At 41.7% G+C, this 27,206-nt stretch overlaps 1 protein-coding gene across 4 annotated transcripts in view; it reads right to left on the bottom strand.

The window, feature by feature from the left end:
* Nucleotides 1-4,231: 4,231 nt before the first annotated feature.
* The window catches only part of LOC143297340 (tropomyosin-2), a 71,625-nt gene continuing 48,650 nt past the window's right edge, over nucleotides 4,232-27,206 (bottom strand). For 3 of the 4 annotated variants that reach the window (XM_076609635.1, XM_076609634.1, XM_076609637.1), the window contains 6 exons: nucleotides 25,366-25,483; nucleotides 18,954-19,024; nucleotides 13,371-13,446; nucleotides 11,841-11,903; nucleotides 10,864-10,933; nucleotides 4,232-5,872 (listed from right to left, as the gene is read on the bottom strand). In XM_076609635.1, coding sequence (XP_076465750.1) covers nucleotides 5,790-5,872; nucleotides 10,864-10,933; nucleotides 11,841-11,903; nucleotides 13,371-13,446; nucleotides 18,954-19,024; nucleotides 25,366-25,483 — 481 coding nt within the window. In that variant the 3' untranslated portion in view covers nucleotides 4,232-5,789. Of the gene's footprint in view, nucleotides 5,873-10,863; nucleotides 10,934-11,840; nucleotides 11,904-13,370; nucleotides 13,447-18,953; nucleotides 19,025-24,190; nucleotides 24,309-25,365; nucleotides 25,484-27,206 lie in introns of all 4 variants that reach the window. The other variant, XM_076609636.1, reaches the window with a different exon arrangement.

Below are 27,206 nucleotides of genomic sequence, written 5' to 3'. Positions count from 1 at the left end.
TGTAGAATGTGCAACACTAAATGAACAACCTTTCCAGGAAAGTGTTTGGTGTAAATTCTTATCAAATGATAATGAGAAAGTGCTTATAGGATGTATTTACAAGAGCCCCAGCTCCACCACTGAAAATGTAGAGGAACTATATAATTTACTGAAACATAAAGAAATAGAAATGCATGATAAAGTGTGTATTGTTGGCGACTTTAACTTCCCAACAATAAACTGGAATGGACAATGGACCAATCAAGACAATAATACTTTTTGTGAATGCTTAAGAGACTCATTCTTATGCCAAATGGTAACCAATACAACCCGCAGACGCGGAGAACAGAAACCAAATCTCCTTGACTTAGTTTTAGTTAATGATGAGAAATTTATATCAGACATTACACATTTAGCCCCACTCGGAAAAAGTGACCATGATACACTTACTTTTAATTTATATATAGATAAATGTGCACAAAGGGAAGAGGAAATTTATAAATATGACCTTGGGAAAGGTAATTATATAAATATGAGACAAGATTTAAAGGGAATTCAGTGGAGTGACCTAGAAGGAAAATCAGTTAATGACTACTGGTTATACCTAAAAACAAAAATACTAGATAGTATGGAGAAACACATTCCAAAAATCTCAATAGGTCAAAACAAAAGTTTAAAACCACCTTGGATGGTAGGCAGAGTTAAGAAAAGTGTTAAAAAGAAATATAATTTGTATAAGAAGTATTTAAAAACAAGAAAAATATATGATCACCAACAGTACATCACAGCTAGGAATAAATGCAATAATATAATAAAGAATGCCAAACGAGACTATGAAAAAAGACTATCCAGAGAATGTAAAACAAACCCAAAATATTTCTGGAAATATGTACAAGCTAAAACAAAATCAAATACAGGTATTAGTCCTTTGAAAACAGAAGATGGAAAATTGGCAGCAAGTGATGAGGATAAGGCAAATATTTTAAATACTTTCTTTGCTAGTGTTTTTACCAAAGAAGATTTAAGAAATATTCCTACTGGGTCAAAAGAGCCAAAATGTGATTCCGGTCTTTGTGATCTTATTGTAACTCCTACAGCAGTAAAAGAAAAATTACAGGCACTTAACCCTAGTAAAGCTCAGGGCCCAGATCAATTACCTCCACGTGTACTGAAGGAACTTAGTGAGGAATTGTCAGTACCACTCTGTACATTATTTAATAAATCATTAGAGTTAGATGGGGTTCCAGATGACTGGAAGACTGCAGTAGTCACAGCAATATTTAAAAAGGTTACTAGATCTGATCCAAGTAATTACCGACCAGTAAGTCTTACATGTGTGGCATGTAAAGTATTAGAATCACTAGTTAGAGATATATTAGTTAATTTTATGATTACAAATAATTTATATTCTCCGTGCCAGCATGGATTCAGAAAACAGAGGTCATGTATAACTCAACTGTTAGAGGTAATGGAAGATTTAACCCAGTTATTAGAAGAAAAGGAATCTGCAGATATCATATATTTAGATTTTAAAAAAGCTTTTGACTCTGTGCCACATTATAGGTTAATAAAAAAGCTAAAAGATTATGGGATAAATGGGAATGTATTGAAATGGATAAGCAGTTTCTTGTTGGGGAGAAGTCAGAGGGTAAGAGTTGGAAATAGTCTTTCACCAAATGCACAAGTATTGAGTGGAATACCCCAGGGTAGCATTCTTGGACCTATTTTATTCACCATTTTTATAAATGACCTTCCAGATTGTGTTAGTAGTTGTTGCAGGATATTTGCTGATGACACTAAACTTTATGATATAGCTAAGAATTCTTTAAAATTGCAAAATGACTTAGACAACCTATATGACTGGTCTAACAAGTGGAATCTATATTTTAATGCAACAAAATGTAAAGTGCTACACCTAGGAAAAAATAACCCTAAAAATGAATATAAAATGAAAATTGATAACATGAATTTTATGGTTATTTCGGAATGTAATGAAGAAAAAGACTTGGGAGTAATATTTGATAAAAACTTCTCCTTTGATACACATATCCAAGCAGTGATAAATAAAGCCAACAAAGTACTGGGTATTATCAAGAGAACATTTACATTCTTGGATAAGGATATCTTTGTCAACCTTTATAAAACAATTGTTAGGCCTATCCTAGAATATGGCAATACAATTTGGTATCCCAGATTAATAAGACAGTCCAAAGCAATTGAACAAGTACAAAGGAGAGCAACTAAAATAATTCCAGAACTTAGAGATCTTGACTATCAAAGTCGTTTGAGACAGTTGAATTTGCACTCCCAAAAATATAGAAGATATAGAGGAGACATGATACTAGTTTTTAAGATAATGAACGGAATGGTCGACATTGATCATAGCACCTTTTTCTCTGCTAGTAAATCCCAAGTTACCAGAAACTCAGATACTAATCTTTACATAAAATATTGTAGAACAAATGTTCGTAAATCGTCTTTTAGTTTTAGAGCAGTGAAAGGCTGGAATGCACTGACTAACTCAACAAAAACAGCTAACACTATTAACCAGTTCAAAAATCTTATCGACAATGATGAAAAATCTCTAATAAAACCATTTGATTTTGATCAGTGAAGAAACTTTTTCCTGGCGCATGTGCAACACTTGATTAAGACAATAGTGAAGGGACGTTAAAAAGCCAGAAGGCTTATAGGAAAGTCCCCAATCCTGTACCTGTACCTGTACCAAGATGTGGAGATAGAATGCATGTACACGTTGACTTGATTTTGATTTACATGATGATTCTCATCTCTTTTTGGCCATCGTTTACATACTTTTGCCTATAGATGTAGATGCATCTGCTACTGCCCTGTGTGGTCAGTTGGACTGTCAAGAAAAGATAAAACTGGACAGAACTGACCACTCTGTGACAGTGTCAAGAGTACAGCATTCACTGGTCATATAATTGATTTTGTGTTTATTGGTCAGAAAATTGCTGATTTAGAGTTTACTGTTTATATCATTGATTTAGAATTTTTTTTGTTTGAAGAATTGATTCATATCATAAAATATGTGTATCATGGCATTGCAGAAATATTTTCTCCAGTTCTGTGACTGGGTTGTAATTTTACAGGTTTGTTTATCGAGGATGTGTGTGTGTGTGTGTACTTCATGACTGGCTTGGCTTTTTTTTTTTTTTTTGTCATTTCTTTAGCTTTTTATTTTGGTGTCTTGAATAGTTTCAGTGTGAGATTTTATACACGTTCTTTAATTTGGTACGATCAAAAACACATTTTTAATTTGCTGTAGATTTTTTTTTCTTTTTTAATTACATTCTTTTACTTTGGCATGATCATGAATTTTGTAGTGTGAGATTTTATGACCCGTAGCATCTGCTGTCATGGTGATTGGACATTCATGAGTTTATTTGTTGTGAAAAAAGTGACTGGGTTGAGATTACATTACGTTAGTGTGTGTGTGGGTGGTTGGGTACGTGTTGCGTGAGGGAGGAGGGGTGCCCAAGGGGTTAAAGGGGAAGGCAAACAGCGCAAGAGATGAATACTGCTTGTTGATTCATTGTGCGTCAACAGCTTATAGTTCACTTGTCATGTTTGCATGTATGTGTGTCTTGTGACCCAAGTGTTTGCACATGTGAGGTTTCAGTTTGTAGGGTCACATGAACTCGTGTCGGTGTGGTACAGGTGTGCCCGAGATTTGTGAGGGCACATACTTGTGTGGTATACTGTGTGTAATTTTGTGATAGCACATGTATTTGTGTGGTATAGATGTGTATAAGTTTGTGGGGGCACATGTACTTGTGTGGTATAGATGTGCATAAGTTTATGAGGGCTCATGTACTTGGTGTAGTGTAGGTGTCCTAAAGTTTTTGAGGATACACATGTGCTTGTGTGTTTGAAGAAAAGTTGCTTTTGAAACATTTTCTTCTTTGTCATAAATTCAGATCCAAATTAGTGTGGTATGACTTTATTAACACAATGAAACACAATGTGCAAAGCCACATAATACCCATAAAGATCCACCTTTTATTAAAACAGCAAAAAGCATTGAAAACGTTTCAGAATAGTCATGGCATTTACTGTACAAATAGTATGTCCAGAAGCAGCGAGAAATGGGACCTTTTGTATTGAAATAAGTGTAGGTCCTCATTTGTAAGAATCCATTCCACTAAAAAATAAATTTTGCAACATGGGTGATTTGAATAACTCCTTTCTCTCTCCTCTGTCCACTGATACAATCACACAAGACAAGATATGGGAAGTAGATGAATTTTTTTATTATCTGAGAAAAAAAAATGCTGGCAATATCCAGAGTGTTTAGCAAAGCCATAGCTAACATTCTCTAAGTGTAACATTCACCGATACAGGCATGTCGTACAGAGGTGGTGGTAGTAAGACTAGACGCTAAGGGAAACAGAAGAAAGCTGAAATCCGTTAAATTCTCTTCCCTGCGCACAAGTGTTCCAAAGGCTGCGAGAGATCATCGTCGCAGATAAGTACAAAAGCCCCATGAGAAATACCCCCCAGGTTTAAAGCCCCCCACCCAACCCCTTCCCTCCCTACGTCACTGAACTCTTAAATCCAAACCCCTATCACCTGATCAGCAACTTCCTTAGTTTGTTTTTTTGTTGTTTTTTTTGCTTTAGACAGCCAACAAAACAAAAATGCTGACCCCATCATGGGCCTCCTTTAAAGCAGAACAGGTATGATGAAAAAAAACAACAACTCTATGCACAAAAATAAATACACATTTTTCCACCGATCTCAGATCACATGCATCTTGGAAACCAAACACACCCACTACATGGCGGTGTTAACGAACACTGTGAAGTGATGTACACACGCACAAAACAATCTGTAACCTGATTGGACAGGGCTGTCGACACCAACACGGCCACTGACAGTGCAAAGAAAAGTCAGGTCAGCGAGGTGGGTTGAAAAAAGATTCTCTCATCTTCATCAGTTTGTGCGTTGGTTGATCTAATATTGGGCGTGTGTGTGACAGACTGGTAGACCGACCCAGATGTTGCTCGTGACCTTGACCTGTCTTGCCCTTTGTGTGACCCGTGTTGACCCCGACAGCACCATCCTGTGGTGTGCTGCATGGTATCCTTGAAGTAGTTTGGTACTGACAGTTTTCCGTAACAAGCCAAAAGGTACAGAGGTACTAGACACAGCCACATACACTAACGGGGGTATGCTCAGCATTGCATCGAAATCAAGACATCACAATTCATTGAATCGACACCGCTACGTCATCTCACACTGTAAGAAAAATACCATCTAAGACTTGACAAAGCTGTATTCTGTACACATCAGCGAACACTAGTTGAGAAAAAAAGTGTTGACTCCAAGGAATGAGTCTACCATTCCCCAAACTCTATGTGACGGGATGGAATAACCCTCTTTCTACCAAAGTAAGTGACTGGGGCGGTACCAATGTACCACTATCCCCTTAGTACCCACAGCAGCTTTTGGCCGATTCGAAACACTCTCCTGACACAAAACTCTGTACAAACAAGATAGGTACAAGCAAACAGATTAACTGAAAAAAGAGATTAAGAGACTTTTTTTTTTCCTTTACATCTTGTTTGACGTGTTGGTCAAATCTTTGTCATACACTGTTCAAAAATGACAGCAGTGAGATGAGAGAGGAGAGAAGAGAGAGAGACAGCGAGTGTTTTGGAGGCGTGGTGTGTGTTAGACAGTCTGACTGACAAAAAGTAATGGTTTCTCTCTGCAAAAAACGACAGCACTGGAGTGAGTGGAGAGCTGGGGGAGGGAGGAGGAAGGTGGAGGGAAGGGGGGACAGCTCAGTATCCTGCCAGCTCGGCGAAGGTCTGATCCAACTCGTCGCTGATGTTCTTGTATCTCTCCTTCTCTGCCAGCAGTTCATCTGAAACCCCGCACCACATGCCCATGTTAAACCACCGTTTTATCTCCATCGTCATCATCATTGTCATCACCACAGCCAGCCTGATCTACACCTCTTTTCTAAATCAAATCTAATCATGGTGCTTGGAGCCTCACCCAACCACTAAGGCCAACCTCTTTTCTAAGTACAAACAAACATTAACAACAGTATTACACCAAAACCCTTTAACAGTATCATAACACCGCTATAGTTTTCTGACCTATGATACTTCTCTTACCTCCACACCCATTGACAACAATATTACCACTCATTAATATTTTCAATTTGTCACCACTGCTATCATTTTCTGACCAAAATATTTCTTTTCCAGCTATGGCATATATAATATTACCGTTCTGTCATTTTTGACACATTTTCAACTCACAAGTACTTATTCAAGACTATTATACTTTGAATCACAGAACTTAATACACGACAGGAAAACATGACATGAAATTTGACATTTCTTCATTATAAAATCAAAAAAAACAATAGCAACAACCAAATAAATCCACAAATACTGACCTCAATTTCCTATTTCTTTATCTGCTATATTAAAAAAGAATGGCTCAGATTTATACACAATAAAGGAATGTCACATGTCAATTGTACCCAAACTGATTTATGAAAGAGAAATCAACCATTGCAATCAAATTTACCCAATATTCATAAACCTTCACAAAACATACTCTCCATGTACAATCCCACATGTTTAATGCAGCTCTTTTCTGCTTCAGCCAAACTCTCAATCGTTATCACATGATCAAACCAAGGTTCACTCTGTCCACATTTTCCAATAACAACAGTCCCTTGGAACTGACAATCCCCTAAGAACTGTCAGTGCTCCTGAGATTACCATATGGCCACAACCCAAAACCACTGCAACTTGTGCAAGCTTACATGTCAAGTGAAAGGTCTTCAGACATTACCTGCTCTGTCAGAACAAAAGAATGTATTTATGTCATTTGTTTGTGTCAGTAAAAAAACACAATGTAATCATGATCATGTCAATTAGTCATGCTTGGTTTTCACTCTACCTCCAAACGTCCGCCCCAACATATCCACACACTTCAATCCATGCAGACCGATGCATGTTCCACTGACAGGTTAGTACCACTAGTACGTCTACATCACAGTGAACCACAGCCATGCAAACAACCCACATCTATCACTGCAGCCACTGGCAGCCAAGCACTTCATCACACAGAACTTTCCCTTCAACTTCCTAGTGGATCAAAGGAAGGACCACATTCCTTCAGGAGTTTTCAAACACAGCCTTTTTCACACAGTGTAATGTACAATTTCAGTTTTACAACATCAAGAACTTGAAAATATTCAAGTCTTAAATATTATGTGGAATGAAGTGAAAGAGCTAAAACACTCTGGTTTTAAACAATGCATGTGGACTGAATTGATTGGAGATATTGGGAAATGGTGTTTTTAATCAAAGCCTGTGCGTCAAAAGGAAGTAATTCAAAAGGTTTGCGAAAATATATTGATATTCATAAAACAGTTTTGTCCTAAAGCCTGCATATCTGAGAAAGGGATTGAAGATGTCAGAGAAGGTTCTTGTTTAAAACATTACATGTAGAATCAATTTACCGAAGATATCTGGAAAAAAAAAAGAGTTGTTTTAAAATTCAAAAGCCTGTATGTCAAAATGAAGAGAGGTTTTGAGAAAATCATTGTATGTGAAAGACTCTTACCAGGGAAGAGGGAGGCAAAATAGAATACCTCCAGCTCAGCACCACAATGGTTGGGCAAATAATTAACTTCTATCATTTTTACTATCTTTAAACATACACATGTTCATATGCCTTGAACGGCCAAGATGTGCTTGTGTTTAAGTGTGTGTTTGTCCACATCTTGTGTGGGTGTGGGTTTGTGGGTTGGAGTTAAACGGGAGGATTTGTGCATGTGGGTGTATTTGTGTTTTTAGTACGCATACATCATTGTATTTTTTCATTGTAAATGCTCAAGGTTTCGTTATCATCAGACTGGGCATACCAAATGTCCTTTTATCATTATCATTATGTTTGACAGGCTGCCACAGAGAGGCAGGGAGAGAGGCAGGGAGAGAGAGAGGCCAAAGTGAGCACCTGCCGCTCAGCAGCAATGTGGGGAGGGGGGAGGGCAGACTACAAGTTCTGCAGGTCACCAAGGCACTTCTCCATCTCGTCCTCCAGCTCCCTCGTGCGCGCACGCTCCTGCTCCAGGTTGTCTGCAACACACCGCACCATGCCACACCGCCCCACACAAACACCGCACGCCATGCCACACCCTTCCCTCCCCACATCCCTTCTACTGCTTCTTGCAGATGTTAAAACCCTCTTGGCCCAAAGAGTGGGGATGTATTTTAGTCAAGAAACTCTCCTCTTGGCCCAGAGAGAGGGGATGTATTTTAGTCAAGAAACTCTCCTCTTGGCCCAGAGATTGGGGGATGTATTTTAGTCCAGAAACTCTCCTATTATTATTATTATTATTGTTATTATTATTATTTTATCATTATTTTCATTACTACTATCTTTTTTTTTTCCCATTCATAATTATTATTTATTTATTTATGTATGTACGCTTCTCTCTCTCTCTCTCTCTCTATATATATATATATATGTATTATATATATATATATATGTATATATATACCTTTTTTTTTTTTTCTTTTTCTTTTTCTCAAGGCCTGACTAAGCGCGTTGGGTTACGCTGCTGGTCAGGCATCTGCTTGGCAGATGTGGTGTAGCGTATATGGATTTGTCCGAACGCAGTGACGCCTCCTTGAGCTACTGATACTGATACTGATACTCCTCTTAGCCGAGAGAGTGGGGATGTATTTTAGTCAAGAAACTCTCCTCTTGGCCCAGAGAGCGGCATGTATTTTAGTCAAACTCTCCGCTGTAATTAGGCGAAACAACAGTTGCCTCCAGTGCTGTTCTTATGGTCAGTGTCAGATGTGACTGACTCTTTAGATATCAACATCATTTACCAACCAACAAGCAAAATCAATTCATGCTGTTCTAAAACCACAAAACAAATGCAGTTAGAACACACATCTAACTTTACTTCACAATGACTTTCAAATGCAATTAAAAATAGTCTTTTGGTGTTAATTCAAACACAAACATTTAAATCAGCATGCTCTCCTCTCAACCCCCCAAATGAAATCTCTGCAGAAGTGGTGTGTGTTGGAATAGGAGAATGACTGTGGAATGAGTTTAAAATCATATGCTACATCTTCACTACTGTTGAAGTGCATGTACTTGTCTAAATGTAAAAATACAGGTGTTCTTTGCGTGAACATGCATGCATGTGTATGTGTGTGTAATTGCATGTATATATGTCAGTGTTTCATCTTGCATGTGTGTGTGAGTGCATGCATATGTGACTGTTCTTGTGTGTGTGAGTGTGTTCATGCTTGCATGTAAGAGTGTATGTAACATAACAACATGTGAGTGCATGTGTATTAGTTCTTGCATATGTATGTTTGTGTGTGTGTGTGTGTGTGTGTGTGTGTGCGTGCGCGCGCGCATGCATGTGTGAGTGTTCTTGCATGTGTGTGTGTGTGTGTCTGAGTGTTTGTTCTTGTGTGTGTAGGTGTGAGTGTGTGTGAACATGATGTGTGTGTGTGTGTGTGTGTGTGTGTGTATGTGTGTATGTGTGAGAGTGTGTGGTTGCGTGTGTGTGTGAGTGTGTGCGAGTGCTACTGCCAGCCCCCAGGGGGGCACAGGCCCAGGGCAGCCACCCACCTTCATACATCTCCACCTGTCTCTGCAGCCGGCACAGCTCCCGCTCACTGGTCTCGCTGCGCTGCTCACTCTGTCATGCCCCCCAAAACACCATGCAACAAGCACAGGCACACCACACACCTCAATTAGTTCTCTGACTACTTCCTCACTCCAGTTGTCCCACCATTGTTCAACACCTCAAGCACCTATGGCTGACCCCTTCTTCTATCCTACCTTACCCCTCTCTCATGTTTTTTGGGGTTTTTTTTACAGGGACAGAGTGGTGCGTTGTGGACAGGGAGAAGAGGAGATGGGGAAGGGGGGCAGAAAAGGGGGAGGACAGAAGAATGTGTCACATCATGGAGAAACTACGGGTGGGGAGCCACTGATTTCTGCCACACTGAACAGTTTGCTGCTGGTGTCCAGGGGGACTGCATAAAATAAAGGAAAACTTTTTTTTTTTTTTAAATCACCAAATTATCAATGTGGAAATCTGTATGATATGGTGTAGCCCCACACATGAAACATTCTGTACTGTTCTCAGATTGTGTCTTTCACACATCTTCATGAAAACCATGTCACTGAGGCAACTTGGTAACAGACAGCTGTTATCACTCTGGTGAACAAATCTGCAACTCTTTTTTTTTTCTTTTTTCTTTTTTAAGAGGAGGGGGGCAGCGGGGGTAAGGTTTGGTGGGGAACACATCATGGAAAGGATGTGTTTTACAATTACAAATCTGTGGGTCATGTTGGGGTTGTTATTTGTTGTTTTTTCTCTCCCCTTTTGAAGAAGACGATAAAGTTTATTTGTTGTTCAATTCAGGGTGGAAAGCTGCAGGTTAAACAGAAAATGCTGAAGGGATTTGTCTGTTGCTAAACCGTATAGGAGAGAGGAGAGGCTCCCAAGTAACACTGATCGACCGACATATAACCTGCTGCCCAGTGAACGAGCATCCATATCACCTGCAACGCACTATCTGCCATCACCCAAACCTCCTCTTTTACTGAACCTGTGAAACACCTCTTCCCCAATCCCTAAACATGGTGGCCCTGTGTTAATGTCATTCCACACAGCAATCAGTTGTTAAACACACACAACATCAAATGATCATCCATCAGCAGCGTCTCGTCCGTCAGCCTTCACTGACAGAACCACTGGCCCCGCCCCAAGCATGCTGGGGAGAGAGCTACACAGGGCAGCATGAACCAGGGAGGTGGGGGTGTGGGGGGGAGGGGGGAGGGAAGCTGTACCTTCCAATCGGTCCACCTCCTTCTGCAACTTAGACACTGTCCTCTCCGCTTCCTGGGCACGGTTCTCAGCCTGCCACGCACCAAGCTCACACGTCAAACACCCTGACCGCTTCACACCACTGGCTACGTTCTCTCTCCACCATGGGCACAACAGCCCAGTGGTTAAAACATTGGACTTTCAATCTAAGAGTCCCAGGTTCGAATTCCCTGCCATGGCACCTGGTGGGTAAAGGGTGGAGATTTTTCCGATCTCCCAGGTCAACAGTTGTGCAAACCTGCCAGTGCCTGAACCTCCTTCATGTGTACGCATGAAGAAGATTGAATACACACATTAGAGATCCAGTAATACATGTCTGGGTTATGGAAACAAGAACACACCCAGCATGCACTGCCATGAAACGGAGCATGACTGCCTGCATGGTGTGGGTAAAAACGGTCATACACATAAAAGCCCACTCACACATGTGTGAACATGAGTGTCACAGTCACAAACTGACAATGGCATGTGCCTCTGATCAATGTCTGAACACACAAACCTCCTAGCCTTCAGCACATGACGCTACGCAATTCACCTTGTTTGCGTCGTGTCACGATGGCTTCATCAACAGCCCTTAACATTCACACACATCACATTGACAGATGTACGCATGAAAGTGAAAACAGACATGTAAGACAAAAAATAAACACTTCCGTTATCATGATATTCTTTGACAATGTCATTTCTTTTTCTTTGAAATTACAAACATTCCAAAAATCCTATTCCATTTTAAACTCCTTAACAAATATAAACAGTAAACAAGCAAGTAACTTGAATTTCGTAAATATCTTTCAGGGGAAAAAAAAAAGAAGAAGAGATATTTATGTTATTTCCCTGAATCAACACAAGACAAATCACAAACACACAAGAGAAGAAACAACAACATGAAACAATGTCCATGTTGTTTCACCGTGAACACACAAAAAGGGAAGCTACTCACATCCTTGAGTCTCTGCGTCAGGTCCCGGATTGTCTCCTCGTAGCTGTCCTCACGCTGAGATGCCTGTGGAGAACAGTGACACGGTCAGACACAGGACACACACCTCTCTTTGTCTCCCTCTTCCTCCATGGCCAGATACAGGCAACAAGCTTTCCTCTCAATTGTCTGATAAGCTTTCCTCTAATTTTCTTCTTCATGTCTAGATATATGCAGAAAGCTTTCCTCTAATTTTCTTCTTCATGTCTAGATATATGAAGAAAGCTTTCCTCTACTTTTCTTCTTCATGTCTAGATATATGCAGAAAGCTTTCCTCTAATTTTCTTCTTCATGTCTAGATATATGAAGAAAGCTTTCCTCTAATTTTCTTCTTCATGTCTAGATATATGCATAAAGCTTTCCTCTAATTTTCTTCTTCATGTCTAGATATATGAAGAAAGCTTTCCTCTAATTTTCTTCTTCATGTCTAGATATATGAAGAAAGCTTTCCTCTAATTTTCTTCTTCATGTCTAGATATATGCAGAAAGCTTTTCTCTCAATTTTCTTTTCTTCCTGCATGTCTCGATAAATGTAATAAGCTTTCCTCTAATTTTCTTCTTTCTCCATTAGACAGACACAACAAGCTTTCCTCTAATGTTCCTCTTCCTCTATATCTTGATATATGCGATAAGATTTCTTCTCAATGTTGTTCTACCATGTCTGGAAAAAGGCAACAAGCTTCCCCCTCAGTTTTCTTCCACGCATCCAGCTTTTTCTTCTTCTTCCACCCCTATCTTTGAGGGAAAAACAAAAGTTTGCTGTAACACATTCTTCCTCAAACTAAAACTAAAATCTGAGAAAACTGAAAACTAAAACTGAGAAATCTTTGAATGATGAAGAACCACACACACACACACACATACACAAGAAAAAGAAAGAATGGAAAAAAAAAACCCACTGTGGTGCCCATACCTCAAGCACCAATCTGTTACAAGCAATTGGTTACAAAGAAGAGCCACAAAGCTCGTGCAAGAATATCATCATATGACATACAATAATCAATTAACCTGCCTTAATTTGTTTTTTCTTTTAAGGGTAGAAGAGCAGGTAATGATCTTATGGAAACATATAAAACATTTAATGCTGATGTTGATGTGGAACAGTTTATTTCTTCACCTAAATACAGTTCCACAAAAAATGCAGATGGAAAAATTTCTCATCATCTCTCGCTGATCATTTCAACACTTAAGGCACTTCACTACTGTACCAGACACTGCTTTTATCAGACAGCACTTTACCACTGTGTCAGACACTGCTTTTATCAGACAGCACTTTACCACTGTGTCAGACACTGCTTTTATCAGACAGCACTTTACCACTTTGTCAGACACTGCTTTTATCAGATAGCACTTTACCACTGTACCAGACACTGCTTTTATCAGACAACTGCATGCAAGGGAAGGAACAAAAAAAGATGGGGTGGGGGGTTTGGAGGCCAAATATTTGACGCACAACAGATGTGGGGAGAGGGGGTTGGGTTCAAACTTCAATACCTCTTGTTCACTGATTTCCAAAGATTTCATATTGTTGCCCACAACCTTCAACTCCTCTTCCAACTCCAAGATCTTCCTGCAAGATAACAACAGCACAGGGAGGGCCCCCAATTACAGGTCGTCCATCCTGCGACCTTTCACCCTTCCCAGCATGCACCCCAGTACTCCATGCCCTTCTATGCATAAAGGGGGCATTTGGAGGGTTGGCACCGTGCTCCGTTGGGGACGTTTAGAGGACTGGCACTATCCAAACTGCAAAGTCCTCCACTCACAGCCTCCACTGACTGTTCATATTGGCTGGGATTTTAAAAAGAACTGACAGCTTTAAACAAACAAAAAACAAAAACCTTTCTATCTTATTTCACCAAAACTGGTCTGACATTCGATCGAGAATGACATCATGATTTTCTGTTGTCTGAAACTGCCATGTCATCTCCAGAATAATGCAGTTTTATAAATGCCTCTTTCCAAAATTTTCTTCAGTGTATAATACAGACAACATATCTCTTTCAGTGATTTTCAAACTGCAGCATTCTTCGTTTCTTCTATTTCTACTTCTATCATCTTCACTGTTCTCACCCTGAGCTGGGAACTTTGCAGTTTGTCTAGCCGCCCCACACCTCCCCCATCCAACCCCACCCCAACACAGTGCCCCCCTCCACCCCGCCCCCTTTCTGTGCTTCACTTAGTTGGCTCCATTTCCTTTCCTGCCAACTTTAATATCATTATATTGGTGTGTTTTTTTCCTGTTTGTTTTTTTACTTTTTCGTTTTTCTGTTTTTGTTTTTACTGAAACCTTGTAACCAAGGCACAAAGGAAAGTTAGCGTTTTTCAGGAACAAAACTCTCCAGCAGGTAGCAACTCATTGCCGAGGACTGTAGCATGAAGCACAAAAGAAAGGGACACAACTCATGTCCTTTCCTCCTTCCCAAAGGCTGATGGTAGCAGGGCACCGACCTCTCACCCCGCCCTCTTCTTCACACCCTGATGGATTCTACGCGCTGTGGGTTCTACGCGCCGCGCATGCATGTATTCCTCCTGCCCTGACGCTGCGGCCATTCCGCGTCCATAGCTGTTCCCAACCCGTCCCGACCTTAACCAGCCTGACCATCTACAGTGAAGTGCCCCCCCCCCCCCCACTCCTCTCCCCCTCCTCCAGCCTGTCCCCCAAGCTGCCAGATCACCGGTGCTACACGCTAAGTCAGTCAAGACGCGACTTGTTTATTTCAGGAAACCCTTTGGGGGTTCATGACCCCAGGAGTGGACACAGCAGGTGACAAGGTCACTGCGAGGTCACACACACACACACACACAGGGAGACCCCAAATAAACCTGCAGCACTAGCCCTTCACTGGACACTCATTACAGCACAGCGCAGCGCAGCGCAGCAAGGCACGGTTCTTCAATGCAACACCAATGCCTGATTCATGCGATGGAGAGCCAAGACAGAGACCCAAGGTTACAAAACAAAGAGGATGTAATAACAAGAAAAGGGGAGTAAAAACAGAAGTAGAAATAGGCTTACCTTTTCTTCGCACAGTTCTAAAGATCTAAGGGTATTGGTAAGCGCAATACCGTTTTCTTCCAGGTCTCGGGCTTTCCTGTAACATTCCATGGTCACGCCATGCAGGGCAGCAGTCACATGCCGTTAGCATCACACATCCACACTGACTAAAATCATTCATTATCACACATCCATTCCACACTGACTAAAATCATTAATTATCACACATCCATCCCACACTGACTAAAATCATAAATTAACACATCTTTGTACGTTTTACCTCTATTCACTTTGATCTTCAGAATAATATAAAAAAAAATGTGTGAAATCACAAAAACAAACGATGCACATTTAAAACATGCTTCTAACAACACATCGCCAATCCAGCCCTTATCCAACCTTTCTCTTAATGAGGAGGAAAAAAAAAAAGAAACAAAGAAAAAGACATTACTTGAAAATGATACAAAACTGTTCAGTGTATTTCCCCAACTCTTTATATTCTTTCTATATTACTTGGAAATAAAGAGAAATGTGTACTTTCTGCATGCCTGTCAACCACAAAACTGACTTTACAAAAACAAAAACTAAGCAATTTATAAACCACTGCTGCACATCTACATTGTGTCAACATCATCTGGTCATTGAACTGTCGATGTCAAGTTAACGTCTACAAATTACATCAACATTCTCAGAATCATGCCAATTAAAACTATTTCCATAACACCATACGGTAAGTTACGTTCAAACTCTCACAGTAAAAGTTCAGCACCAACAAACTGTTAATAATAAGACGTGTCAACAACGCCACAGGCAGACAGACTGCAGTCCCTGTCTCACTCAGTGCAGTGATAACCAGACCCACAGCTATTGTCAACACTTCCATTCCTCCACTACCTGTGTGGGAATGGCTGGTTTCCATGTGGGAGTGGCCAATGTATATGTGGAAGTGGCTATTTCTGCATGGGAGTGGCTAAAGTTTTTATGGCAGTGACCAGTTTTGGTAAAGGAGCAGGTGGTTTTGGGATGGGAGTGGCTGGTTTCAGAATGGGTGCGACTGATTTCAGAATGGGTGAGACTGATTTTCGCATAGGTGTGACTTGTTTTAGTTAGGGTGTGACTGATTCTGGTATGGGTGTGACTGATTCTGCTATGGGAGTGACAATTTAAAAAAAAAATTTTTATACACAACCTGGGCCCTTACTTGTCATGCTTTCACAAGGCAGGTGTTTTTGTTGGTTTGTTGTTTTTGTCTTTTTTTATTTTTATTTTGGTGGCATATTCTTTATTATTCAATGTTGCCTGATATCGTACTCAATCAAAAAACTTAAAAGCATAAATAACAAAAGTTGCCAAAAAATCATACACAGAGGCAGGTGTGCTATTGTCTGAATCTGAGTACATTTTGATAATTTAACGTTGTATTTGTGTTTTGAATGCACTTTCATGGTTGCTTTGTTCTTTTGTTTGTAGTCCTCAATAACCACAAAAAGGGTTGAAAGGAAATTATTAGCTCTAGAATCTGCTGTCTGCACACTTGAGGGGCTGGGTGAGGTAAGGGGTGTGTGTGGGGTGGTGGTGGGAGTGGGGGGGGAGGGGGCAGGTGGTTGGGAGGGGGGACAACTGGGAGGGGACACAAAGACTGACCCACCTTTCAGACCCCTCCGCTCTGTCTTCGGCCCTCTCCAGGTCCCTCTCCATCACTTGCAACCTGCGTGCTGCCTACATGCGGGACAGGCCGCAGGGAAACAGCCACACAGACCAAGGGGTGGGTGGGTGGGTGGGTGGCAGCATGCACAAAACCAGCAACACACACGTCAAGTCAGTGAGTCATCGCTGACTGTTACCTGGCTAGGGTCACTCACACACAACTCTGACTCTTCCTTCACTTTGTTAGCTTGTGGTGTGAGACAGGCAGACACACAGATACTTCGACAGAAAGACAGACAGAGGCAGAGAGAGAGAGATAAAGAGCACACAAAAACGAGAAAACAAAAGCACATACTGCACACATCTGGCTGGTTCGGACTATAATCAGAATTAACATCAGCTTGTAATTCAACTTTTAAAGCTTTTTTCTTTCTTTTTTTTAATTTTATTTTTTAAAGCAATCCATTTTTCAGTTGATGACCAAATCCACAGCAGTCAGCCCATCAAGCAAACCAGCCAAACATGGAACCAGCATTTTTTAGTTTTTATGATAAGCAATCAACAGCTTATCCATGCAATCAAGGAGCAAAAAAAAAAAAAAAAAAAAAAAAAAAAAAAAAAAGCTTCATACAACCATGTCAACAAACACACATTTCATATCAGATGTCATGATGCCTCTGTGACTCACAAAGTGACCTAAACGCTGCCTGTCTACTTTTTCCTCTTCTCAGAAATGCCCATAAGGGGGAAAGAAGGACAGAATGATAAAAGGATAATAAAATAATTATAACTTATGTGTACATATTCAGACTTTTCAGACTTGTTAGATGTATGCAATCATCATTTCTTTCCTGTCTTTCTTCTATCAAAAGGGAAGAAAGAAAACCCCAGGAATGAAGTCACGATAGCACTTAGTGTACAAACAATGTCGTCATACATTAGCATTTTATTTCCTTCACAGACAGAAAAAAAAAAAAAAAACCCACCTCGTAAGAACCAAACCCTAAGGCCAAGAATGACAGAAAAGCTGCAGGGTCCACATCACCAAGCAGAGAGGCATCAGACACCAAAACAAAACTCAGAAACTAACTACACAAACCAAACTCAAACAAATATATTAAAAAAAAAATAGCAGGCTATGCCGGAGACGCAGAGCACGCGCGCTATTTGACGCAGAATGACGACACAGCGCAGACCTGCCGCATCTCAACATCATGACACCACCTGCTTCTGTGAGAGACCAGTCAGTCTCCCTGCCATCATCAGCCCTTGATCAACATCAATGGTCATCAGCATCAACAGGTCAACACATCATCATCATTGGTCAACATCAACACATTAAATGTCACCAAAACATCAGTGTCATCAGAACATGGGTGGGAATGACGGATGTTTTGTTATATAATGTTAACAACCCAGAACAGGCTTCTGGGGCCACTAAACCATGTGTCTCAATACCAAAATCAAGAAAAATAATGGAGAAAACTGCTTTTCTTTTCTTTTTTTTTTTTTTTCTTTTTTTCGTTTCTTTGTTTGTTATAAACTTTTTAATAAATAATTTTTTTTCTACATAATTACCAAAATGTCAATACGGATATTCATTTACATCAATACTCCAATACTCCCACCCATGATAAAACATCACCATCATGAAAATGAAGGCACAAAGAATATGGAAAAAAAAAAAAAAAAAGCAAAATGCTCTGTGCACTTTCGTTACAGGAGTGCCTGATTGTCTACAACTGTTCACCTCATTCCCACCACCAGCACCTTTCCTTATCACTTCTTCAAATACGGAACTTGTAATAAAGACTCAGTTCTTTACATGTCACTGCATGTTATTCTACTAGTGAATGAAACAAACCACTTGTGAAAGTCTTACGTAAGTTATTCCCGCCGAGTCTTAACAGTTTGCTCACAGCACCAAAGTTCAAGGTCTTCCAAACGAATCCCATTCTGTTAACACAATCATCAATCACTCCCACAGAGAAATCAGAATCTTCAATAATTATGAGCAGCCGTATCTTTTGGTGAATATCATTTATGTTTCATCTATGTAATATTGTCACCTTCGTAAAAATTTTGTATTAACTCTCTCCATACGAACGGTGAAAGAGACGACGTTAACAGCGTTTCCGAGTCATCCCAATTACCATCATCAAAATATTGCAAGCAGAAGGCTCTTATACTGAAGAGGTGAATGTTGACAAAGAATACCACAGTTCTGACGATGGAAGCTAAAGGTTGGGTCATACAGACACCCACTGGACATCCCAGGGGTCTGTGTAGAGAGAAGAGAGGACTGGCCGTACTGAGTGAGTTAAAAAGAAAAAAAAAGGACATGATCAAATATCAGAAAAAAAAAAAAAAAAAAAAGGGTGAGCGAAGATAAAGGTGGTGGTGGTGGTGGTGGAGGAGGAGGGGGTACTCACGCCTCAGCAGCCTCCAGACGAGCCTCAGCCCTCTCCAAGTCCACCTCTGTGATGGCCAGCTTACGGGCAGCCTGAGTCACACCCACCCAGTGTTAACACCCCAACACCCACAGTCATTCAGTTTACTTTTCCAGTGTCAACACCCCAACATCACCGTCCGATCACACACACAAAAAAGCCTATCCTCCACCCAAAAAAACCATCCTATCTGTGTCAACCACCAGTCACACACACACACACACATCAGTATCTCACTTTTAACATCTTCATGCTCATTTAACTGTTTTCCCCAATTCATGTCTGAGCCCCCACCACCCACGCCCCTCTGCATCACCAACCCCACCAGTATCCTTTACACCCTGCCCCTCCTTCCTCTCCCCAATCCCACCCTTTCTTCCACACTCCCCCTCTCCCCAATCCCACCCTTTCTTCCACACTCCCCCTCTCCCCAATCCCCCCCTTTCTTCCACACCCCCCCTTTCCCCAATCCCACCCTTTCTTCCACACTCCCCCTCTCCCACCCTTTCTTCCACACTCCCCCTCTCCCCAATCCCACCCTTTCTTCCACACCCCCCCTCTCCCCAATCCCACCCTTTCTTCCACACTCCCCCTCTCCCACCCTTTCTTCCACACTCCCCCTCTCCCCAATCCCACCCTTTCTTCCACACTCCCCCTCTCCCCAATCCCACCCTTTCTTCCACACTCCCCCATATATTCCGCAAAGTCATCCACTGCATGCTCTTACATCTGAACAGTTTTCAAAACACTTGAAGGTTATTCCCTCCTTCCCCCCCCCCCACCCTTCACATTTTGACAAAAGAAAAAAAAATGTTCATGGTCTTAATCGGAGTGATTTTAGCACTTTGTTAATCAAATTCAAAGACATAGCCATCCCATGTAATAACTATGGAACTGGTTTCTTCAGATTCTAAAATGCAGTCAAGCAGTTTCCTATGCTCTGATTTACACTTTTGTCACCAACACTGCATTGGACATTATGATGCTTAAGTAACCTTGTTTCAACATCGGCATACATTCAATATCAGTATCATATCCATGGCATCATCACAGGTTATCTTTTAAAAGGAAAACAGAGCTGCACTTTTCCATTTCATTTCCAGTTTTCCTTGACAACTTTTGAAAAAAATCTTTCTTTTAAAAATGATAAATATTTTTCTCTACTGATGTCATAATAATCTTTTCAGCAAGACAGTTACATGCAAATTTATTACCTTAAAAAATGGACTATAAAACACAAAATCAGTTTCATTCAATGTTGGTTTACAATCTGACATTATGAAAACCATGCTCTGTTCAACGCAAACAAAAAAAACCAAAAAAAAAAAGTTTCAGTTGCAAGGCAAAAAGCAGATCATGCTTTATCTTAGTCTCATTAATACTTGAAATACAAATATAGTTACAGAAAATCAATAATAATGTCATAAAAATTACAGCAATAATCTTTTTTCTTTTCCTTTCTTCATATTAAAAAAAAAAAAAAAATCCTTCATCATTTCTACAGTTTTTAATGAAAAACATATCAATCAAAAAGTCTGTCAAGTTTTTCTGCACATTTTTGTTATTTTACTTTTCAAATTCTGCTTGATGATGAAACACTACAGGCACACTGCCATGCATTTCTCTTGTTTCAGTTTCTGTTAGTTGATCTACCACTCTACAAATGCAGACCATGCAGTGAGTCAACTTTCTTCAGGGTCGCACAAGTTTGTTTCAGCATGCACAGTCAATTATTGACACACGTTCTCTCCCTTTCCACACCCCCCCCCCTCCTCTTCTTCCCCCCTCCACCCCTTACTGCCTTCACTTCCATCACACATCACCTCTTTGTACCCCCTTTTTTGTAGGGAATAACACACACACACACACACACACTCTCTCCTTCCCGAAGCATCCTCTTTTTCTCAAACACACACACACAATCACTTCATTACTTTCCCAAACAATCCCCCCCACCCAAACCCACACACACCCATCCTTCCCCACTGTACACTCCCACACTTACTGCCTACACTTCAGTCATACATCACCTCCTACTGCTTTTTTTTGTTTTTGTTTTTTTGTTTTTAAGAACTTAAGAAGAGAACTGAAACAGAAAAACTCACTCAAGCGCATGCTCTTTTTTACTCGCACTAACTCGCGCGCACATTCTCTTCCTCACATACACACACACTTGCCACATTCACACTCATACACGTGTATGGACGGACAAGCAAACTCACCACACTCCTACCCACACCATACACTCACCACCCCCACCTCCCCTGCCCCCCCGCGCCATAAACACATCACACTCTCTCCCACACCCAGCCCCCACCCTCTCTCCCCAACCCCCACAGTATGGCTACGCCCAGGCAGGCTGGGTCATCACAGAGGAGGACTTGATATGCGGTCAGACTGTCATGGGAAGGATCACACATCAAAAATAAAGAAACAAATAAATAAAACAACAATGATCAATGCATATGGATGCAGCGAATCATCATAAAATATTCCAAATGTTAGTCATTTTCACACTGGAAAAAACAACAACAAAAAAACAACCAAAGATACTGAAATGCAAAGTCAACTCAAAAGGCAACTGAAACTAAAAAATCACATCAAACAACAACAAAAAATCAGCTGACATTGAAGCTCTACTGACGAACAAAAAGCAGGCATGACTGACGATACAAGTCCAGGTAAACCATTCCAACACAATTCTCAATCAAGTTATCTGTAGCAAAACAGAACCAGAAGTAGCTGTCACAAGTGCACCTCCAGCAACCCTATGGACCACGCCATTTCCTAACTCTGTCCTGTTTTTTTTATGTTTCACTCCTCCCTCTCTTCTTTCTTTCTCTCTATTCGCACTTGTCCCTTTGACACCCACACAGATTGCAGCACAAAGTGTGCTGAAAAAGGGAGACTCTCTCAAACAGAACTTGAATTAACTACCTCTCCACGATAAAACAAAACAACAAAAACAATAGTGCTGATGCTGAGTAAAGCCCCTTATCCCATTCACCCAGGTAGAAATACTGGAACAGATACATGTATAACTTGAACGATGGATACTTTTTTTTTTTCATCATCTTACGCTTTTTACAGCTGGATATAGAATGTAGTGTATAAATATCTCTTTGTCTGAATTCATGATTTCCCCAAGTAATTAAAAAACACGTGAATTCTCAACTTTAAAAATTTCACCAGCGTGAACCATTTTTTCTGTTATGTATCAGAACAGAAGGAACCGACTAAACATCAGTACTTCAAACATGGAAGGTCCCCTCACTGACTGAAGATTCTCCAATGGTTTCAAAATACTTGTATCACTCCCCAACTAAAAAAAGATAAAAATAAAAAAAAAAAAAAAAATCCACCCCTGCTTTCACCCACTTTATGCATGCTGCCTGGGGCAGTGTGACAGGTCCCTGCAGACCTTTATCATCCAAGCAGTACATTTCCAAACAGGAATGTTAGCACAACTCAAAGTTTTCTAACTGTTCAGAAATGCATGCATGCACCAACTACACACACACACACATACACACACACACATGTATACAGGGTAACACACACAGAAAACAAACCTGGGTAAAAATGAACACAGATCAAAGGGAGACTGACCGACAGAACACATACATGTACACATGCTTCGCAGGTCCAGTGATTCTCAGTCAGTCACATGCATCATACACATCAAAGCACCACAGAATGCATCAATGAACGTAACAAGCAATGACTAAGCTGAGAAACACAAAGACGAACAGAACGCACCATCTAAAACACAGCAAAGAAAGAAATAACACATGAACAAACAAATGAAGTATGACAGCAAAGAGCTGGAAATGCCTGATACTCCTATTCCAAAAAAGACAACAACAGCAACAGCAAAAGTGCTGACAAAAATCCTGTGTGATAAAATCACTTCAGGTATGTCCGGGTTCTCTCTCCCACACATGTATTCATTCCTGGTCCTGACTCAGCATCGAAATTCAATCTCCTCCACTCTACCACACATCCTGACTTAGGCAGGCCATTGTTCAGGTGGAATCGACACCACACTCGGGGGAGGACGTCCCTCACTTCTCCAGTATCAACACAACACGCACCCCAAGACTCACCATACATATGCACCAACGTTATGAAAAGGAAGACATAATATATGCAGACCTTGCCAAAGCCAGGAAACCTGATACAGCCACCATTTATTATGCCATATAACAACTATATAACTGAAACGTTCTCTAACAGTGGAGCCTGTTCAGAGTCCTAGTCCTTTGACCACTATGGCAGTGGGTGTGGAGGAGAGAGGGTGGGACATGCGACTGACACCAGTGACAGATGAACACAGACACGATGTGCCCAGGACCTAAAGCCACACAGCTGTGTGCTGCTGATGTATGTCACAAAGTGGGACAACCTGGAAACAACCAACAAGACCGCTATGCCTCCCCAAGGTGCCATGAAACACTGAGCACTGTCCGAACACTGCTGCTTTTAAACGTAAACGCCAATCAAGTCATGCCTTGTCAATCAGTTATGCAAACCATTCTGATTCACATCTGGTGTCCACTAGCGCCGCCTCTTCCACAAACTGGCGTTTTGATGTGAAGATGACAGGACAGACCACCCTGACACTAGGGATGTCTACACTACACTACCAGATCTCTCACACCACACAGACCACCTTGACACATGGGACGTCTACACTACACTACAAGAACTCTCACACCACTACCACTACTACAGTCTACACCTGCAGACAGGACGGCAAGTCTCTCTCTTCACACTGAGGAGAGGACAGCGACACAGGCAAGGTGTTCAACAAGCCAATGGTGCACACAAACACACCACACCTCCACGCCACAGATGAGGCCAAGACACAACCACGCCACAACACAGCCAGGGCTTACAGACACAACCACATTACAACCGAGGGCCTACAGACACAACCAGGGCCTACAGACACAACAGAGGGCCTACAGACACAACAGAGGCCTACAGACACAACCACACAACCGAGGGCCTACAGACACAACCGAGGGCCTACAGACACAACCACACAACCGAGGGCCTACAGACACAACCAGGGCCTACAGACACAACCACACAACCGAGGGCCTACAGACACACCCACACCCATCCACCAGGCCTCTGAAGTGTGCTCCGAGCTACCCAGGAAGGCAGTTCATCATCGCTCAACCCCACAGGCGGCGGACATGTGCCATGATCACCTCGTCGTATTTTCGGTCAGTGTCTTCTGCTATGAACTTGGCCTCCTCTAACTGTTTCTCGAGGAACTCAAGCTTCTCCTCATCCGTCTGGGTGCGGCTCTCCAGGGCCTTGCGACCTCTAGCACATCAAGCACAGCGGTGCCACGTCGTTAGGACACACATCGGACGCATCATGAGGCAACGCATAGTCAGGTACAGCGACACAGCGGTGGGAAGGACAAGGGGCCATGATGATGCAGCTCGGCTTGTACACTCACACACACCACGAGGAACAACAAACACCAACTATCTCACCCGCACCCCTCCACCACTCCTCCCCGCGCCCCAACTCCCCTCACACATTACTATCCACAGCACACAAAAGCACATCGACAACAATTGGACAACAACTGGAAAGGAAAACTAAAGAGAAAATAAAAAGCAGTCTCAGAAATGACGCAAAACAATGTTAACAGGTGAAGCGAGAAGCATTTGAAACCCAAAACGAAAAATACAAAATAGAAAATCAAAAAAAGTCCTATGAACATAAGACGAAGAAGAAGTTAAATAATCTGAAACGAAAACAACGCCAGGTCAGTCAGTCTAAGAGAAGAGACTGTTAGAACAGTGGTGAGTATAGTTACCGACTGCAAGGATGGGTGAGTAATGCACGCGCTCACCAGCATTCCCGCATTCTCCTCCGTCATACTCATGCTGTTTTCACCTTGCCGTAAAAATGCATCAGTATCAGCGCAGGTCACAGTTACGTCACCCAAACAACCCCCTGCTGGATTCTCCCATCAACTACAAAGTTCACTCCCTTACCTCAAGAGGAAGGGAGGTCAAAGTTTCTGGACAGAACCAGAACCATGGCCATGATAAAGAACAGAAAATGCTTCCTGAACCGTTCAAGTTTCACAAACACTGTGTAACTCTCTTTTACATAGATCTGTGCAAAGCTGTTATTCCATGGCAAACTTATTACTTTTTTTTTTAATGGTTTTTTTTTTTTTTTTTTAAATAATTTTTATATACTTCATTTGAAAAGGTAACCCTTCAGACTGTCTACAACAGGCAGCACTACAGTGTTGTGTTATCCAGCACAGGGTGTGTGTGTGTGACTGTGGGGGGTGGTGGGGACAGCACAACAAGGGCCATGATGACACAAGGTCAAGGCCAGAGATGTAGCCAGTCACCTCATCGTATTTGCGCTCAGCGTCCTCTGCGATGTATTTGGCTTCTTTGAGCTGATTCTCAAGCCCATCTATGCTCTCATCAGAAGCCAGACTCTTGCTCTCCAAAACCTTGCGTCCTCTGCATCACACAGTCAGTCACTGTTACACGCACTGTTACACCCAGTGCTACACGCACCTCTAGATTGGTCCACACATCCTTCACATGTCTTCTGTCACACCCACTCCCCCTGTCCACGCTCCATCTGAGGTGAATGTTTCACCTCCACCTCTCCCTCCTGAAAACGTTCCTGCTTGAAGAAAGCCAGAGTGTCATTGAAAAAAGATCAAATGAAAAAGCTGCTGGAAAATCAAATATGAATGAGAACAGAAAATGAAATCTGGATGTTAGTTTTTCACAAACATTCCCCCATCCAGTAAGTGATTCCACTTCACAACCAGCCCGGGCTGAAACAACAAGCCTGGTGATCAGCACATGAAGGAGAACCTGAAAAAGAAAGGGGCACTGACCGTACCAGTGATCAGTTTTCATTCTACATCGTGTCTCACAGGATGTGTGTGACCAAAGCTTGTGTGTCCCATGCCTCCAATGTACCGCAAGGTCATGAGACACACCTTTGGCTTTCACTCACACCTTGTGAGGACACACATCCATTTAGATTTACACTCACACCAGTCAGACACAAGAGACCACCATCAATCCCAGCAACACCAATTCCTTTCTTTCCAGTTTCTTTGTAAACTTCCCCCCACCCCCCAACACAATTTATCCACTTTGAAGCCTATGAATAAACTGAAAAGCACAAAAGCAACAGTCATATTGCTTTAGCTCTATAACTGAACTAGAAGACTGTGCAGAAGAAAATTTCACTGTTACTCTGACCATCGCCATGTTTTTAACGATGGCAGGCTCCTTTCATTTCAAGCTCAGATGATGTCTCAATGCCCCCAGTGAGTGGGTACACGAAATAAAACTTCCTGCCTCTTGCCTCGCGTACCTTTCATCCCAACTGACAGACGGAGGGTCTCCTGTGTCCACAGACTGGCAAGGGAAAGGGAAGAGGGTGGAGGGGAGGGAGAGGGGGTGGGGGGTGACGTACCTCATCGTAGCGCGTCTCCCACTCTTGGGCATAGGTCTTGGCCTGCCGCAGGTTGGTCTCCATGTCCTCTAGCCGCTCGTCCCCATAATCCAGTTTGTTCTCCACTGTCCGCCGCACCCTGCCCCCCACCACCGCCCGCCACACCCACACCAACGTCCAGGGGGAGGAGGAGGAGGAGGAGGAGGTGGGGAGGACACACACACGCACACACACGGACACACCAGCATGCAACACATGCACATGTTTGTCAGATCATTGAAACAGTTGGCACCACTTTCAAAGTCAGACTATTAAAAAAACAAAAACAAACTCAAGTCACAACAGCAAGTCAATCAACACATCACTGTTGCTGTCTAATATCACTGAAATGAAAGAGTAAAGACATTAAATGCAAGACTTATATACTGTTCTACATCATTTATTTCATATTCTGAGGGGACAGCAGAGACAGATTCTGGGTTATCATCATCAGAGCAACCCCACCCCCCTTCCATCCATCGCCTGGCGACCACTATTCATGTAAAGCTCTGTCAGATCAGTTTATCATTGATTTCTCTTTGTTTCCACAGCCCATGAAATGTGCCACTGTCAAATATATTATTTACTTTTTAGGGCAGGCAAAATCTTATGTCAAATTTTTATTGACATGGGTGAACTAGTCGTTAAATTCAATGTTGTTTTAATTGTCATTTTAATGTTACTTTGGTTTCTCTCCTGCTGGTTTTAAGAACAGGTGTTCAGCCC

The sequence above is a fragment of the Babylonia areolata genome, chromosome 22 (assembly GCF_041734735.1).
Source record: "Babylonia areolata isolate BAREFJ2019XMU chromosome 22, ASM4173473v1, whole genome shotgun sequence".
In the NCBI taxonomy this organism is placed as follows: domain Eukaryota; kingdom Metazoa; phylum Mollusca; class Gastropoda; order Neogastropoda; family Buccinidae; genus Babylonia; species Babylonia areolata.
The sequence above is the reverse complement of the archived record's forward strand: the minus strand, read 5'-3'. Positions and strand labels throughout refer to the sequence as shown.